The sequence below is a fragment of the Salmo salar genome, chromosome 24, assembly GCF_965601325.2.
Source record: "Salmo salar chromosome 24, fSalSal1, whole genome shotgun sequence".
Classification (NCBI taxonomy): Eukaryota; Metazoa; Chordata; class Actinopteri; order Salmoniformes; family Salmonidae; genus Salmo; species Salmo salar.
Genome location: NC_138314.1, coordinates 35,082,619 through 35,097,801, shown reverse-complemented (window position 1 = coordinate 35,097,801; position 15,183 = coordinate 35,082,619). Strand labels below are relative to the sequence as shown.

At 42.3% G+C, this 15,183-nt stretch overlaps 1 protein-coding gene across 3 annotated transcripts in view; it reads right to left on the bottom strand.

The window, feature by feature from the left end:
- Positions 1–383: 383 nt before the first annotated feature.
- Positions 384–15,183, bottom strand: part of LOC106585764 (hyaluronan and proteoglycan link protein 1) — a 75,237-nt gene continuing 60,437 nt past the window's right edge. For 2 of the 3 annotated variants that reach the window (XM_082968681.1, XM_014172350.3), the window contains 3 exons: positions 8,909–9,280; positions 3,170–3,472; positions 384–2,954 (listed from right to left, as the gene is read on the bottom strand). In XM_082968681.1, coding sequence (XP_082824807.1) covers positions 2,665–2,954; positions 3,170–3,472; positions 8,909–9,280 — 965 coding nt within the window. In that variant the 3' untranslated portion in view covers positions 384–2,664. The remainder of the gene's footprint in view (positions 2,955–3,169; positions 3,473–8,908; positions 9,281–15,183) is intronic. The other variant, XM_014172352.3, reaches the window with a different exon arrangement.

The window sequence follows — 15,183 nt, the reverse complement described above, 5'->3', positions numbered from 1 at the left end:
ACCATGGTTGCACATTTTCATATCACAAAATATTGATTTGTAATTGGTTTCTGAATGGGACTTTGCAGTGCAAGTGGAGCCTTTGTTTATATCAATCCCTACATTTATATCCTAGTGTTTGATACACATGCAATATTAAAGCTTTTATGCAGGCAATTTACCTTCAATATAAAACTCTATTGTACACTGAACATGGAGACAGGAGAGTGCCCTTCATTTGCCAACTCCTTTGCTCCTGCCAGCAGCCCTCTACTGCACCAAGGGCAACCTCAGCATTTATAGAAAGTAGAACCATAATCCATTTATGTTGGTCCAGATCCAACGACAACAGAAATACACAGAACTACCATTTAATGGAGGGGAAAAAGTCACAGTGTCAAAAGTTTATTACCAAGTCTTTATTTTCAGTTTGGTCTTTTGTTCAAAAAGGTAAATGGCATTAGAAAACAAAAAACACCTGCACCAAGGGATGTGTGCATACAAAGGTAACACAAATGTGAAAAACGCCAATTATGTGTATCATGCTTTAGAAAAGTCTGTTTCTTTTTTATGTGACTGCAGTTAGTAAACCAGGTTCAATCAAATAACCACATGCTACCTGTGTCAATGCCATCTAGGAGAGCGAGAGAAAGGTAAGCCTAAATGCAACACAAAAAGAAAAGAAAGATCACCTCCATCATTTGTATATTCAGTTTTACTGACCAATATTGTCTCCACTAGGCTAGTGGTTATGGCTATAGTCAACACACATCTCAGTTGTCAACCTCCTGCATGTCCAATGGGTCCATTTTAGTGTTGTAATGCTGAGGGAACACTGTAAAACATTTTACATAATATGGAGACATAGAAGTCACGTGGTATTTCTAGTCACTCTCTTTATTTACCACTTTATATGCATTGCATATAAAATAATTCTGGTTACTGCCCTTGGATATTATCATTCCAGAATTAACTTCACAAGAGGCTAATCTCAAGTGTGAGTTAAAACTGGTAGCGAATACTTTGTGATTTTTTGCTCTTCGAGTCTGGACTGGACCAACTTCTTCGAGTCAGGATTTAAGTCAGACCCTGCGTTTCATTGATTTGAAAACAAAAACTGCTCAATGTTGTTTTAAAAAAAAATCCAATTGGAAACTCTCAAAGCGGATGCCTCTTATGTGATGCCGTACAATCAACACTATAGTACGTTGAGATTTTTCCTTCACTGACATTTAGCTGAAATTATACCTAGGAATTGTAGCGATTTCAATCTGAGAATTTTGTCCAATATAATACTGTACACTAAGTAAGGTTTGGGTGAGGGGCAAGTGTGGGGAGTACATATTAAGAGTTACAAAAAAAACTATTAAAAACAATTTGACAAAGCAATATGCCACACATAGTGACATAAAAAACATAAGAAAAAGGCAATACAAACACTTTGTAAAAAATAACAAAACGGGTTATATTAGTTAAAATAATTGCTCAGTATGACTTTTGATTATCTATTGATCTAAACTATCTATAAAGAGGAGTGACAGTACGGGACACATACATTCATGTTATGCTTGAAACAGAAATGTTAAAAGATTGGATCACAGTTCATAAAGTTGAAAAGCACCCCGGAGGATTCTTAGTAAGAGGGGGAAGTATTTAGATGTTGAAGAGAGACATGCATTATTAAAGTAACACTTGCAAAGAGAAGGGACAATGAGTTAGCAGACAAACTTTTCTGAAACTTTTTGAAACAATATCCTACACTCTTAGAAAAAAAGGTGCTATCTAGAACCTAAATCGGTTCTTCGGCTGTCCCATAGGAGAACACTTTGAAGATCCCGTTTTGGTTCCAGGTAGAACCCTATTGGTTTCCATATAGAACCGTTTCCCCAGAGACTTCTACATGGAACACAAAATAGTTCTACCTGGAAGCAAAAAGGGTTCTCCTATGGGGACAGCCAAAGAACCCTTTTGGAACCATTTTTTCTATGGGTGTAGTTCACCGTTTCAGGACATACAGGAAAGTTAGCTTGCTGACTTGAATCTCCTTTGTGAAATGCTAGATGAAGATTCACTTGAGATGGGGATAAAAATGTGATTTTGTTGTTGTTGTTATTTGTCTGTCGTAGTTTGTGGTAGCATTACTGTGAAAGTGTTACTGAAAACAGAACTTCCACAGTCAAACTGTGGTTACTATGTTAATGAAATTTAGCCCATAAGCTGCTTGATATGCATGTTAGTTAGACCTGATGCATTTTGTCACAGACATTTTTTTTCTCCATTTTTTGAAACTTCAAAAGCATTCCCTGGCCAAATAGAGCATAAATGCTCCAATCATTATTTCTTCACACACTCAATTTGTGGAGGACAAAATAAACGAGGATGATGTAACTCATCCTAGCCTTGTCTCTGTCACAATTTCAACCACGGTGCTGTGTTATTACATGACGAGGAACAACTCTTGTTTCAGCTTCCAAAATCTATTTAGGTCATTGCAGTATGAAAATTTGTTTTTACAATATTCATAGTTTGTAAGAATAAAAAAAGTTAGCACAGTTTTTGTAAGGAAATGAGCTCATGCTAGTTCATGCGAATTAATTCCCGACATGTATTGGTGTTATTGTTGTCATTTTTTCTTTGGTGGTTAAGTTGGTTTTGTGCACAGGGCTAAGTCCTGGCATTCCCTCTTCACTGCTGGCCCTTGAAGCAGTAGACACCAAAGAGCTTTTGCTTCTTGTCAGGGAATCCCACAAAGCGCACGGCCGCCTCTGTTGGGCTGCAGTTGCTGCGGGGATTGGAGATGGGGTAGCGGACGCTGCCGTCAGCCAGCCAGCCAGAGTCGCAGCGGTCATAACCGTTCAGCTTCCAGGCAGCGTACATCTGGGCCACATTGGCAATCTCAGCCCCATCATCCTGGCACGCCTGAACAGCCTCTGCGAACGTCAGCTTGTCGGGTTGCACCAGCCAGTAGAGACGACCTGAGGTCGGCCAAAAGTCAACAGAGGATTTGGGTTGGGGGTATTCTGCCTCACTTTACAAAAAGGTCTATTAGCTATGTTGATGAACTCTGCCCTACTGCAATGTATGTCCATCTATTTCTGCTACTTGAATAATTGTGTCTCAATGATACATAACACACTGCATTTGCAATGATCAACTGGAAAACAACCACACGAAGGAAACACCAACTCACCCTTGAGGCCAGAGGTGAAGCAGAAGACATCGTAGTGGCTCTTGGACTTTTCACGCTGGCCGTAGTTCCTCAGGCCCGCCCTGGCGTTGGCACCTCCACAGGGCCCTCTAGGTTTGGTGATGGGGTACTGCACGGACCCGTCGTTCAGCCAGCCGGCGTTGCACCAGTCCATGCCACTCCTCCAGGCCTCGTAGAGCTGGTCGAACGAGGCTACCACAGAGTCCTGGTCCAGGCAAGCCTGCTCGGCATCGTGGAAGTTGAGGTTGTATCGGCCCAGACGTGGGGAGTAAGGGAACACCACACCTGGGAATGAGAAAGGAGCTGGGGTTAAGTGAAAATGCTCTCGAAGCCGTGTTTGGAGGATATATTGACATGGGGGTTGTTTCGTTGAGGGCTCGGCAAACTGTGCCAATATATCCTCCAAACAACTGGCTTCGAGGGCATTATCACGTTTATACAACGGGTTAACAAGATATTCAAATAATTATTGATAGAATTTCATTAAAAACTTTATTTTGATGAATTTATTTGTTTGTTCTATCGATTCAATTGCCAGAGACGCGACCCAGTCGTTAAGTATTTTTTTTCTTAATCTATGGACGTGACCCAGTCGTTCTAAATGTTCCGTTGTCATGATGGCTGTTAACGTTCTTATCCCATGCTTGCCAGCTAGCCAACTTCGACTAACACAGTCATGACAAACAGTCCAGCCAGAATAACTGCAAAGTAGGTGCATTTGCGTTTGTTTAAGCTGTTTTCTAGTGATTTTTTGGGGGATGTATCCATAACAATGAGCTAATGATGCACGATATCGCCTGGCATAGAACATTTGCTTTCTCACCAGAGAAGCTAGCCAACTACACAGCGAAGACAATCACTTCAAACTGAAACTTGAATGACAGCAAACTAGCTGTGTTTTGTGTTTTTATATTGACATTTCTTTGTATATATCCATAAAAATAATGCTGATTCATGATTTCGACTGGCTGAAAAAAGCTGCCAGCCTGTATGTCTCGTCCGAATTTCAGTATTGAAACAATGTTGCAAATTTTGGAGAGAGACAGACAGTAAGGTTTATACAAATCTCCGCTGTTGAAAACCAAATGCTAGTCTAAAAGAAATGGGAAATAATTTCTAAGTGCCCTTTACAGTGGAGATTAACTTCATAAATTGCCTGATTGGGCTGATGAAACAGTAGATTGCGCAGTCAGATGGAACAGTAAATAGGCATTTTAACGTCACAGCTTTAGCCGGGCGGTAACTTGACGAATAGACACTGGTTAGAACGCGGTTTTAACCAATCAGCATCCAGGATTAGACCCCCCATTGTATAATGTAAGATTAATTGTTCTCTTTTAACAAGTTGGAAAATATTTTTTTATCCTTTTAAGACATGTACTATTTTTAATGTATCCTTCAATGTAATCACCACAGTGGATAGAAGAAACCCATTGCATAGTTACCCATGCTTTATACAGTCGAAGTCGGAAGTTTACATACACCTTAGCCAAATACATTTAAACTCAGTTTTTCACAATTCCTGACATTTAATCCCAGTAAAAATTCCCTGTCTTAGGTCAGTTAGGATCAACACTTTATTTTAAGAATGTGAAATGTCAGGACCATAGTAGAGAAAATTATTTATTTCAGCTTTTATTTCATTCATCACATTCCCAGTGGGTCAGAAGTTTACATACACTCAATTAGTATTTGGTAGCATTGCCTTTAAATTGTTTAACTTGGGTCAAACGTTTCGGATAGCCTTCCACAAGTTTCCCACAATAAGTTATGTGAATTTTGGTCCATTCCTCCTGACAGAGCTGGTGTAAATGAGTCAGGTTTGTAGTCCTCCATGTTCGCACACGCTTTTTCAGTTCTGCCCACAAATTTTCTATAGGTTTGAGGTCAGGGCTTTGTGATAGCCACTCTAATACATTGACTTTGTTGTCCTTAAGCCATTTCGCCACAACTTTGGAAGTATGCTTGGGGTCATTGTCCATTTGGAAGATCCATTTGCGACCAAGCTTTAACTTCCTGACTGATGTCTTGAGATGTTGCTTCAATATATCCACTTAATTTTTTCCTCATGATGCCATCCATTTTGTGAAGTGCACCAGTCCCTCCTGCAGCAAAGCACCCCCAAAACATGATGCTGCCACCACCGTGCTTCACAATTGGGATGGTGTTCTTCAGCTTGCAATCCTCCCCCTTTTTCCTCCAAACATAACGATGGTCATTATGGCCAAACAGTTCTATTTTTGTTTCATCCGACCAGAGGACATTTCTACAAAAAGTACAATCTTTTTCCCCATGTGCAGTTGCAAACCGTAGTCTGGCTTTTTTATGGTGGTTTTGAAGCAGTGGGTTCTTCCTTGCTGAGCGGCCTTTCAGGTTATGTCGATACAGGACTCGTTTGACTGTGGATATAGATACTTTTGTACCTGTTTCCTCCAGCATCATCACAAGGTCCTTTGCTGTTGTTCTGGGATTGATTCGCTATTTTCGCAACAAAGTACGTTCATTTCTAGGAGACAGAACGTGTCTCCTTCCTAAGCGGTATGATGGCTGCGTGGTCCCATGGTGTTTATACTTGCGTACTATTGTTTGTACAGATTAATTTCTACCTTCAGGCGTTTGGAAATTGCTCCCAAGGATGAACCAGACTGATTTCTTTTCATTTTCCCATGATGTCAAGTGAAGATGCACTGAGTTTGAAAGTAGGCCTTGAAATAAATCCACAGGTACACCTCCAATTGACACAAATTATGTTGATTAGCCTATCAGAAGCTTCTAAAGCCATGATATCGTTTTCTGGAATTTAACAAGCTGTTTAAAGGCACAGTCAACTTAGTGTATGTAAACTTCTGACCCACTGGAATTGTGATACAGTGAATTATAAGTGAAATAATCTGTCTGTAAACAATTGCTGAAAAAATTACTTGTGTAATGCACAAAGTAGATGTCCTAACCGACTTGCCAAAACTATAGTTTGTTAACAGTAAATGTGTGGAGTGGTTGAAAAATGAGTTTTAATGACTCCAACCTAAGTGTATATAAACTTCCGACTTCAACTGTACATACAGTAGACAGAAATATACCGTAAATGAAAACATACAGATACACATAAAACATCATAACATACTGAGGTGAGGAATATGATGAATACAGATCATTCTTCCTTTTAAACCAGTGACACCGTGTTTGTAATTCCAGTTTCAGGAAGTGTATGGAACAGAGGATTTTGGATTTATGTTTTACACACTTGTCCTACTGTCGGTTTACAGACCCAGACATCCAGTGGGATGAAGAATGTGTGGTCCTGGGTCTGGACCGGACCAGTCATGAGGGAATGGGGGTTTCTGACATACGATCTGATAGTATATGTTAGTGAGTGTAAGCCATTACTCTTCTTGGTCTTGCGGCTCCTGGTGAGTGTTAGAAGAGCAGCCGTCTCCAGAGAGACAGAGAATCTCCAGACTTCGCTAACTGCCTAACTTCGTGACTGTCTGCCCCTCAGCAGGGAAGGGAGATTCATCTCACGCAAGCTAGGTGTGAACTCTGCTCTTTTACCAAACAAGCTGTTCATGTTTTAATTAGGCTGCAACTGCCAAGCTACAGATGCATGACCTTAATTTGATCTCCCTGTGGCTTGAGATATTTCCTGCAATGCAGGAAATCTAAAACGTGTAGTGGATTTGAGGTTTAAAAGGCTTCTGAAGTTTGTAATTTCTACTTAGAAATTTCAGACTTGATATATCCTTATGAAAAATGTGTCAACTCCTACAAAAATGTCCATTAATTAAAATACACATAATAATTCACATTTCCTGTTGCTGCAGGATTATTTTCCTGCTGTAGCAAACTGGCTCACATTATGATCTATGTATGTATGTATGTATGTATGTATGTATGTATGTATGTATGTATGTATGTATGTATGTATGTAAGTATGTTAGGCCAGAACAACCTGAATGCACTATAATACAAAGTACAAATGGAACTTCTGGTGTCAATCATTGGGTGGTTCAGTTATGTAGTTAACAGCTATAAAACAGCACCTTGAGTGTGATGGTTTTGTAATGGAATTAATTCCTTTGACTCAGACTTTGCTGATCCACTCCTCTATTGTCCTGTTAAGTATTTTATTTGTCCGGCCTCCACCCAAATGTAATCCCTTATAAATGTGAAAACCCTGAGGGGAAGGTGGTTATCATCAGGCTCTAGTGATTGTTGACATGTTCTTGGAGAGCACAGAATTTGACCTCAACATTACTTCTTCAGCCTTCATTAATGTACTTTGTGTCAGAGATGTAAGAGGAAGCGAGACATTCCACTCCCTCATTTTTTCTGGTTCATGAACAGTCAATGAACTAAGTAGACCACACCCAGATGCTATTGTATTGATGCCTAAGGGAGAGCCACCTGTTAATTTCTTTCAATCGTAAACAGCCTGAGTAAGACATCTGCATTTAACCCCCATCTTTGCTTTGTTTCACTGCTACTGTAGCTAACAGAGAGGGTGACATTTGACCACTGCCTGTTTATCCCAAGATAAATCAACCACTTCTCTCTTTACCCTTTGGGAATCGTTAAGAAATTATTAGGAGCCGATAAAGCAGGAACCATCCCTGTAAGACACTAGATTATCCTGGCATTGCTATATCAGCATCTGTAGTTACATCTGTTACAAAACCCTGCATCCCATGGTAGCCTAAGTACCCGAGTGCTGGACTGTCAGATGTGTAGAGCCGCAAACAGAATAACATTTTGATTTGATTACCGGTACTTTGAAGAAAACTCACAACCAACATTAAGGCTTTTTATTGGACTATTTTGTTCCAATGTTAACAATGGCTAGTTGTACCAGCATATTTTCATTATGGCTAGCAAACTATCTTCTCTCTGTTAAAGATCCCTTTTCTTACCCAAGAGCAAAATCTGCTCAGGCGTTCTTGGCCCAAATAGGAACAAGGACCATATAATAGTATTGAAATGCATTTAGGCTGACTCAGTTTTACCGATAGGTGATTTGCCATGTGGTTGTATTTGTGCCACATATTAAAAGGAAGAACAGGACTCATTTCATCATTATACAAATGGTATAAGTAAGGAGGATGTCTGGATAAATGTGGAGTGGTATTAGTTCAGATGGAAAATGTGTTTTAGTTTACTGCAGTGTTAGACTGCGTGAATGTATTCAGCACAAAATCTGAATAAATGAACAAAACATGTCAGCTCTTTCGTCTTTTGTCTTTCTGCAAAGAAATCAATAATGTGGTTGTGAGGTGTTGAAAATAAGGGAACAGCCAGTCTGTGAAAAAGATTTATTGGCTCTGGTCTTGAAACCATTAATTTCCACCAGTAGTTCTTGGGTAGGACTAGGGCGGCTTAAGAGCATTGGGTCAGTAACCGAAAGGTCGCTGGTTCAAATCCCAGAGTCGACTAGGTAAAAATATATATATACCGATGTGCACTTGCGCAAGGCACTTCACCCTAATTGCTCCTGTAAGTCACTCTGGATAAGAGCGCCTGCTAAAATGCTAAATACTTTTCCCCCCTGCAGGTCAGGCTACTTGGTCTTGAAAAACTCCTCTCTATTTACAGGGTAAAGTATAACCACAACATAAAGACAAAGAAGACAAGATAAAATGGTGCGGGGTGATGAGGAAATGTGGGATGATGCGATGAGATGACGCCCATCGCAGAGCCGGGGGCAGAAGTAAAGAGAGAAGGATTTACCATCGCTGTAGCCTACACTACCTTGCACCTCCAAGGTAACCTCATGGATGACATCATCAATGCCGTCAATGACCTCACAACGGAACTTTCCCACGTCATCTAGGGACACGTCACTAAGGACCAGCGAGGCGTCGTCATCGTCGGCCTCCAGCAGGTGGACGCGACCCTGGAAGCTGCCGTAGCTCTTTTTGTGGAAGCCCATGGACACTAGCACATCCTCCTCCAGAGACTCGTCTGCAGACAGCTTGGTCCACTTGATTCTCATGCCCACGCTGCCGAAGGACATCCCATGCTGGCGGTGGAGCCGGCATGGTAGAGTGACGTTGGAGCCACGGCTGGCAAACACCCGGTTCTGATCACCAAGTTCAGTTTCTGTGAAAGACAAGAGAAGACGTAGAATGTGTTAAGATTCAATAAGGCATCAGAACAACAGGGTAGAATACTGAACAATGTTGTATTAATTACTGGTGTGAGTTCAGAAAGGACCGCTTTCAAAAAGCAGACTGACACGTCTGGTAATGTTTTGAGTCAGTAATGGGTTTATGCATACGTATTAATGATTGACGTTCGAGGACATTCAAGTCTACCAGAATAAAGTTGGTCCACAAGAATTGTGGCTTTGCAAGTGGTTGGTTGGCAAGCAAAAAAGTATTAAAGGATCTCTGAAAAATGCACCTCTCAACATTGCCTATAAACCAGTTTTTAAAAACCATAATGACTGTGGCTTGGAGTTGAACAATGTTAATATAGCTATGAGAACATCAGACTGTCACAAAACCTCTTTCCCATTGTGGCATGGCTCTATCCCTTGCAATAATTTGCTGAGCAATTTGCCATGTTCCTGGCACTAGTGGTTGAGTAGGGGAATGGGGGGCAGTTTAAATGGACTTTACTGTATAAGCTTATGTGTATAGTGTCTTGTGGTAGGGGTGTACCAGCGTGAAACTGACTGTCACCAAAGATTCCTTAGCTGTAACGGCCGTCGTTGAAGAGAGTAGACCAAGGCGCAGCGTGGTTAGTGCTCATCATGAATTTATTAAAGATAGAACACTTTAGACAAAAAAACAACAAACCAACAGCCAAACAGTTCTGTCAGGTGCAAAACACTAAACAGAAATTAACCACCCACAAAACCCAAAGGAAAACAGGCTGCCTAAGTATGGCTCCCAATCAGCAACAACGATATACAGCTGTCCCTGATTGAGAGCCATACCCGGCCGAAACAAAGAAATACCAAACATAGAAAAAAGGACATAGAATGCCCACCCCAACTCACGCCCTGACCAACCAAAATAGAGACATAAAAGGATCTCTAAGGTCAGGGCGTGACATTAGCACAATCTGGGTCTTACAGTAGGTAACATATTGCTTGTTACACAATTGGGTCACACTATATACTGTAGGCTTATTATCTGAATAATTTATGGTGTTTGTGTGTTATAAAACACATGCACAGAAACACACACACACATGCGCTCACACACACACACACACACACACTCTCCCCTTTCTGTTGGGTCCAGTAAGCTCTATCATCAAATGGGGCCTCTAGTCCTGATTAGATTCCACTTTGGGGCACCAGCCAGTCTCCCGCCTCTGGAGCAAATCACCAGCAGCTGGCTTTCACCAAACTCTATAACACCTGCAGCTCTGGCTTTCACAAACTGTATAACACCTGCAGCTCTGGCTTTCACCAAACTGTATAACACCGTTAGCTCTGTCTTTCACCAAACTGTATAACACCGCCAGCTTTGGCTTTCACCAAACTGTATAACACCGCCAGCTCTGGCTTTCACCAAACTGTATAACACCGCCAGGCTTTCACCAAACTGTATAACACCTGCAGCTCTGGCTTTCACCAAACTGTATAACACCGTCAGCTCTGTCTTTCACCAAACTGTATAACACCGCCAGCTCTGGCTTTCACCAAACTGTATACCACCGCCAGCTCTGGCTTTCACCAAACTGTATAACACCGCCAGCTCTGGCTTTCACCAAACTGTATACCACCGCCAGCTCTGGCTTTTACCAAAGTGTATACCACCTGCTGCTCTGGCTTTCACCAAACTGTATACCACCTGAAGCTCTGGCAGTTACCAAACTGCATTCCACAGCCAGCTCTGGCAGTTGCCAAACTGTATACCACCGCCAGCTCTGGCAGTTACCAAACCGTGTGGCACCACCAGATTTGGTTTTCACAAAACTGTATACAGTACCACCGCCAGTTCTGGTAGTTACCAAACTGTATACCACAGCCAGCTCTGGCAGTTACCAAACTGTATACCACTGACAGCTCTGGCAGTTACCAAACTGTATACCACAGCCAGCTCTGGCAGTTACCAAACTGTATACCACCGCCAGCTCTGGCAGTTAAAAAACTGTATACTACCGCCAGCTCTGGCAGTTACCAAACTGTATACCACTGACAGCTCTGGCAGTTACCAAACTGTATACCACCGCCAGCTCTGGCAGTTACCAAACTGTATACCACCGCCAGCTCTGGCAGTTACCAAACTGTATACCACTGACAGCTCTGGCAGTTACCAAACTGTATACCGCCGCCAGCTCTGGCAGTTAACAAACTGTATACCACCGTCAGCTCTGGCAGTTACCAAACTGTATACCACTGACAGCTCTGGCAGTTACCAAACTGTATACCACTGACAGCTCTGGCAGTTACCAAACTGTATACCACAGCCAATCTGGCAGTTACCAAACTGTATACCGCCGCCAGCTCTGGCAGTTAACAAACTGTATACCACCGCCAGCTCTGGCAGTTACCAAACTGTATACCACCGCCAGCTCTGTCAGTTAACAAACTGTATACCACTGACAGCTCTGGCAATTACCAAACTGTATACCACAGCCAGCTCGGCAGTTACCAAACTGTATACCACTGACAGCTCTGGCAGTTACCAAACTGTATACCGCCGCCAGCTCTGGCAGTTAACAAACTGTATACCACCGACAGCTCTGGCAGTTACCAAACTGTATACCACTGACAGCTCTGGCAGTTACCAAACTGTATACCACTGACAGCTCTGGCAGTTACCAAACTGTATACCACTGACAGCTCTGGCAGTTACCAAACTGTATACCACTGACAGCTCTGGCAGTTACCAAACTCTATACCACTGACAGCTCTGGCAGTTACCAAACTGTATACCACTGACAGCTCTGGCAGTTACCAAACTGTATACCACTGACAGCTCTGGCAGTTACCAAACTGTATACCACTGACAGCTCTGGCAGTTACCAAACTGTATACCACAGCCAGCTCAGCAGTTATCAAATGCTAGTTTATTACTCATTAACCCCCGAGATTAAATGTTTATCTTTCATCCAGCCCAGCTGATTTGTGTAAAAATATTGTTGGGCATCCCACCAGGGCAGGAAACAAAGTCTTCCATTCATCAGTTTACAAAAAAAGGTGACAACTATTCCCTCCCTCCCTCCCTCTCTCCCTCCCTTCTTCCCGGCCTCCCTCCTAATAAGGACTTCAGTTCAGAGAGGTAGGTGCTATTAGTCATGCCACCCTTCAGTTCAGAGAAGTAGGTGCTATTAGTCATGCCACCATTCAGTTCAGAGAAGTAGGTGCTATTAGTCATGCCACCCTTCAGTTCAGAGAAGTAGGTGCTATTAGTCATGCCACCCTTCAGTTCAGAGAAGTAGGTGCTATTAGTCACTCCATGGGAGTTCCCACAATCTCCCTGACCTCTGTTAAGTCTTCATGAGAGTGGTGCTTTGTGGGGATTCCACCTAGTGGTTGCCTACACACATCTCTCTAAGCCCATGACGAGACATGATGGATGCACTTGGCTCATGACCCCCTCACCACTGGTGTAGCCCCAATCAATAAAGCTTTGACAAGAGTCCCAGGAAATACAGCACCCTGGGCCAGACAGAGCAGTCAATGGTCACCACACATCAGCCTCTTCTTAGATACACTACATAGCCAAAGGTACAGTTGAAGTCTGAAGTTGACGTACACCTTCCATGTCTTAGGTCAGTTAGGATGACCACTTTATTTTAAGAATGTGAAATGTCAGAATAATAGTACAGAGAATTATTTATTTCAGCTTTTATTTCTTTCATCACATTCCCAGTGGGTCAGAAGTTTACATACACTCAATTAGTATTTGTTAGCATTGCCTTTAAATTGTTTAACTTGGGTAAAACGTTTTGGGTAGCCTTCTACAAGCTTCCCACAATAAGTTGGGTGAATTTTGGCCAATTCCTCCTGACAGAGCTGGTGTAACTGAATCAGGTTGCTTGGCCTCCTTGCTCACACACACTTTTTCAGTTCTGCCCACAAATGTTCTATGGGATTAAGGTCAGGGCTTTATGATGACCACTCCAATACCTTGACTGTGTTGTCCTTAAGCCATTTCGCCACAACTTCGGAAGTATGCTTGGGGTCATTGTCCATTTGCGACCAAGCTTTAACTTCCTGACTGTTGTCTTGAGATGTTGCTTCAATATATCCACATCATTTTCCTTTCTCATGATGCCATCTATTTTGTGAAGTGCACCAGTCCCTCCTGCAGCAAAGCACTCCCACAACATAATGCTGCCACCCCCGTGCTTCACGGTTGGGATGGTGTTCTTCGGCTTGCAAGCCTCCCCCTTTTTCCTCCAAACATAACGATGGTAATTATGGCCAAACAGTTTTTTGGGGTTTCATCAGACCAGAGGACATTTCTTCAAAAACTATGATCTTTGTCCCCATGTGCAGTTGCAAACCGTAGTCTGGCTTTTTTATGGCGGTTTTGGAGCAGTGGCTTCTTCCTTGCTGAGCGGCCTTTCAGGTTATGTCGATATAGGACTCGTTTTACTGTGGATATAGATAATTTTGTACCTGTTTCCTCCAGCATCTTCACAAGGTCCTTTGCTGTTGTTCTGGGATTGATTTGCACTTTTTGTACCAAAGTATGTTAATCTCTAGGAGACAGAACGCGACTCCTTCCTGAGTGGTATGACGGCTGCGTGTGTAACAGTATAGCTTCCGTCTCTCTCCTTGCCCCTACCTGGGCTCGAACCAGGGACCCTTTGCACACACCAACAACTGCCTCCCACGAAGCATCGTTACCCATCGCTCCACAAAAGCCGAAGCCCTTGCAGAGCAAGGGGAACAACTACTTCAAGTCTCAGAGCGAGTGACGTCACCCGATTGAAACGCTATTAGCGCGCACCACCGCTAACTAACTAGCCATTTCACACTCACCCCCATTTTGACCTCCTCCTTTTCCGCAGCAACCAATGATCCGGGTCAACAGCATCAATGTAACAGTATAGCTTCCGTCCCTCTCCTCGCCCCTACCTGGGCTCGAACCAGGGACCCTCTGCACACATCAACAACTGCCTCCCACGAAGGATCGTTACCCATCGCTCTACAAAAGCCACAGCCTTTGCAGAGCAAGTGGAACAACTACTTCAGGTCTCAAGAGTGAGTGACGTCACCCGATTGAAACGCTATTAGCGCGCACCACCGCTAACTAACTAGCCATTTCACATCGGTTACACGTGGTCCCATGGTGTTTATTCTTGCGTATTATTGTATGTACAGATGAACTTGGTACCTTCAGGCATTTGGAAATTGCTCCCAAAGATGAACCATACCTTGACTGATTTATTTAGATTTTCCCATGATGTCAAGCATAGAGGCACTGAGTTTGAAGGTAGGCCTTGAAATACATCCACACCTCCAATTGACTCAAATTATGTCAATTAGCCTATCGGAAGCTTCTAAACACATGACATCATTTTCTGGAATTTTCCAAGTTGTTTAAAGGCACAGTCAACTTAGTGTATGTAAACTTCTGACCCTCTGAAATTGTGATACAGTGAATTATAAGTGAAATAATCTGTCTGTAAACAATTGTTGGAAAAATTATTTGTGTCATGCACTTTGACTTATTCCACATTTTGTTGTGTTACAGCCTGAATTCAAAATATACTAAATAGATGTTTTCTTATCCATCTGAAAACAATACCCTATAATGACAAAGTGAAAACATGTTTTTAGACATTTTTGCAAATGTATTGAAAATGAAATACAGAAATATCTCATTTACATAGGTATTCACACCCCTGAGTCAATACTTTGTCAAAGCACCTTTGGCGGCAATTACAGCTTTGAGTCATCTTGGGTATGTCTGTATCAGTTTTGCACATCTGGATTTGGGGATTTCCTCCCATTATTCCTCACAGCTTTTCTCAAACTCTGTTAAATTAGATGGGGAGATTTTCAATGGGATTCAAGTCTGGGTTTTGGC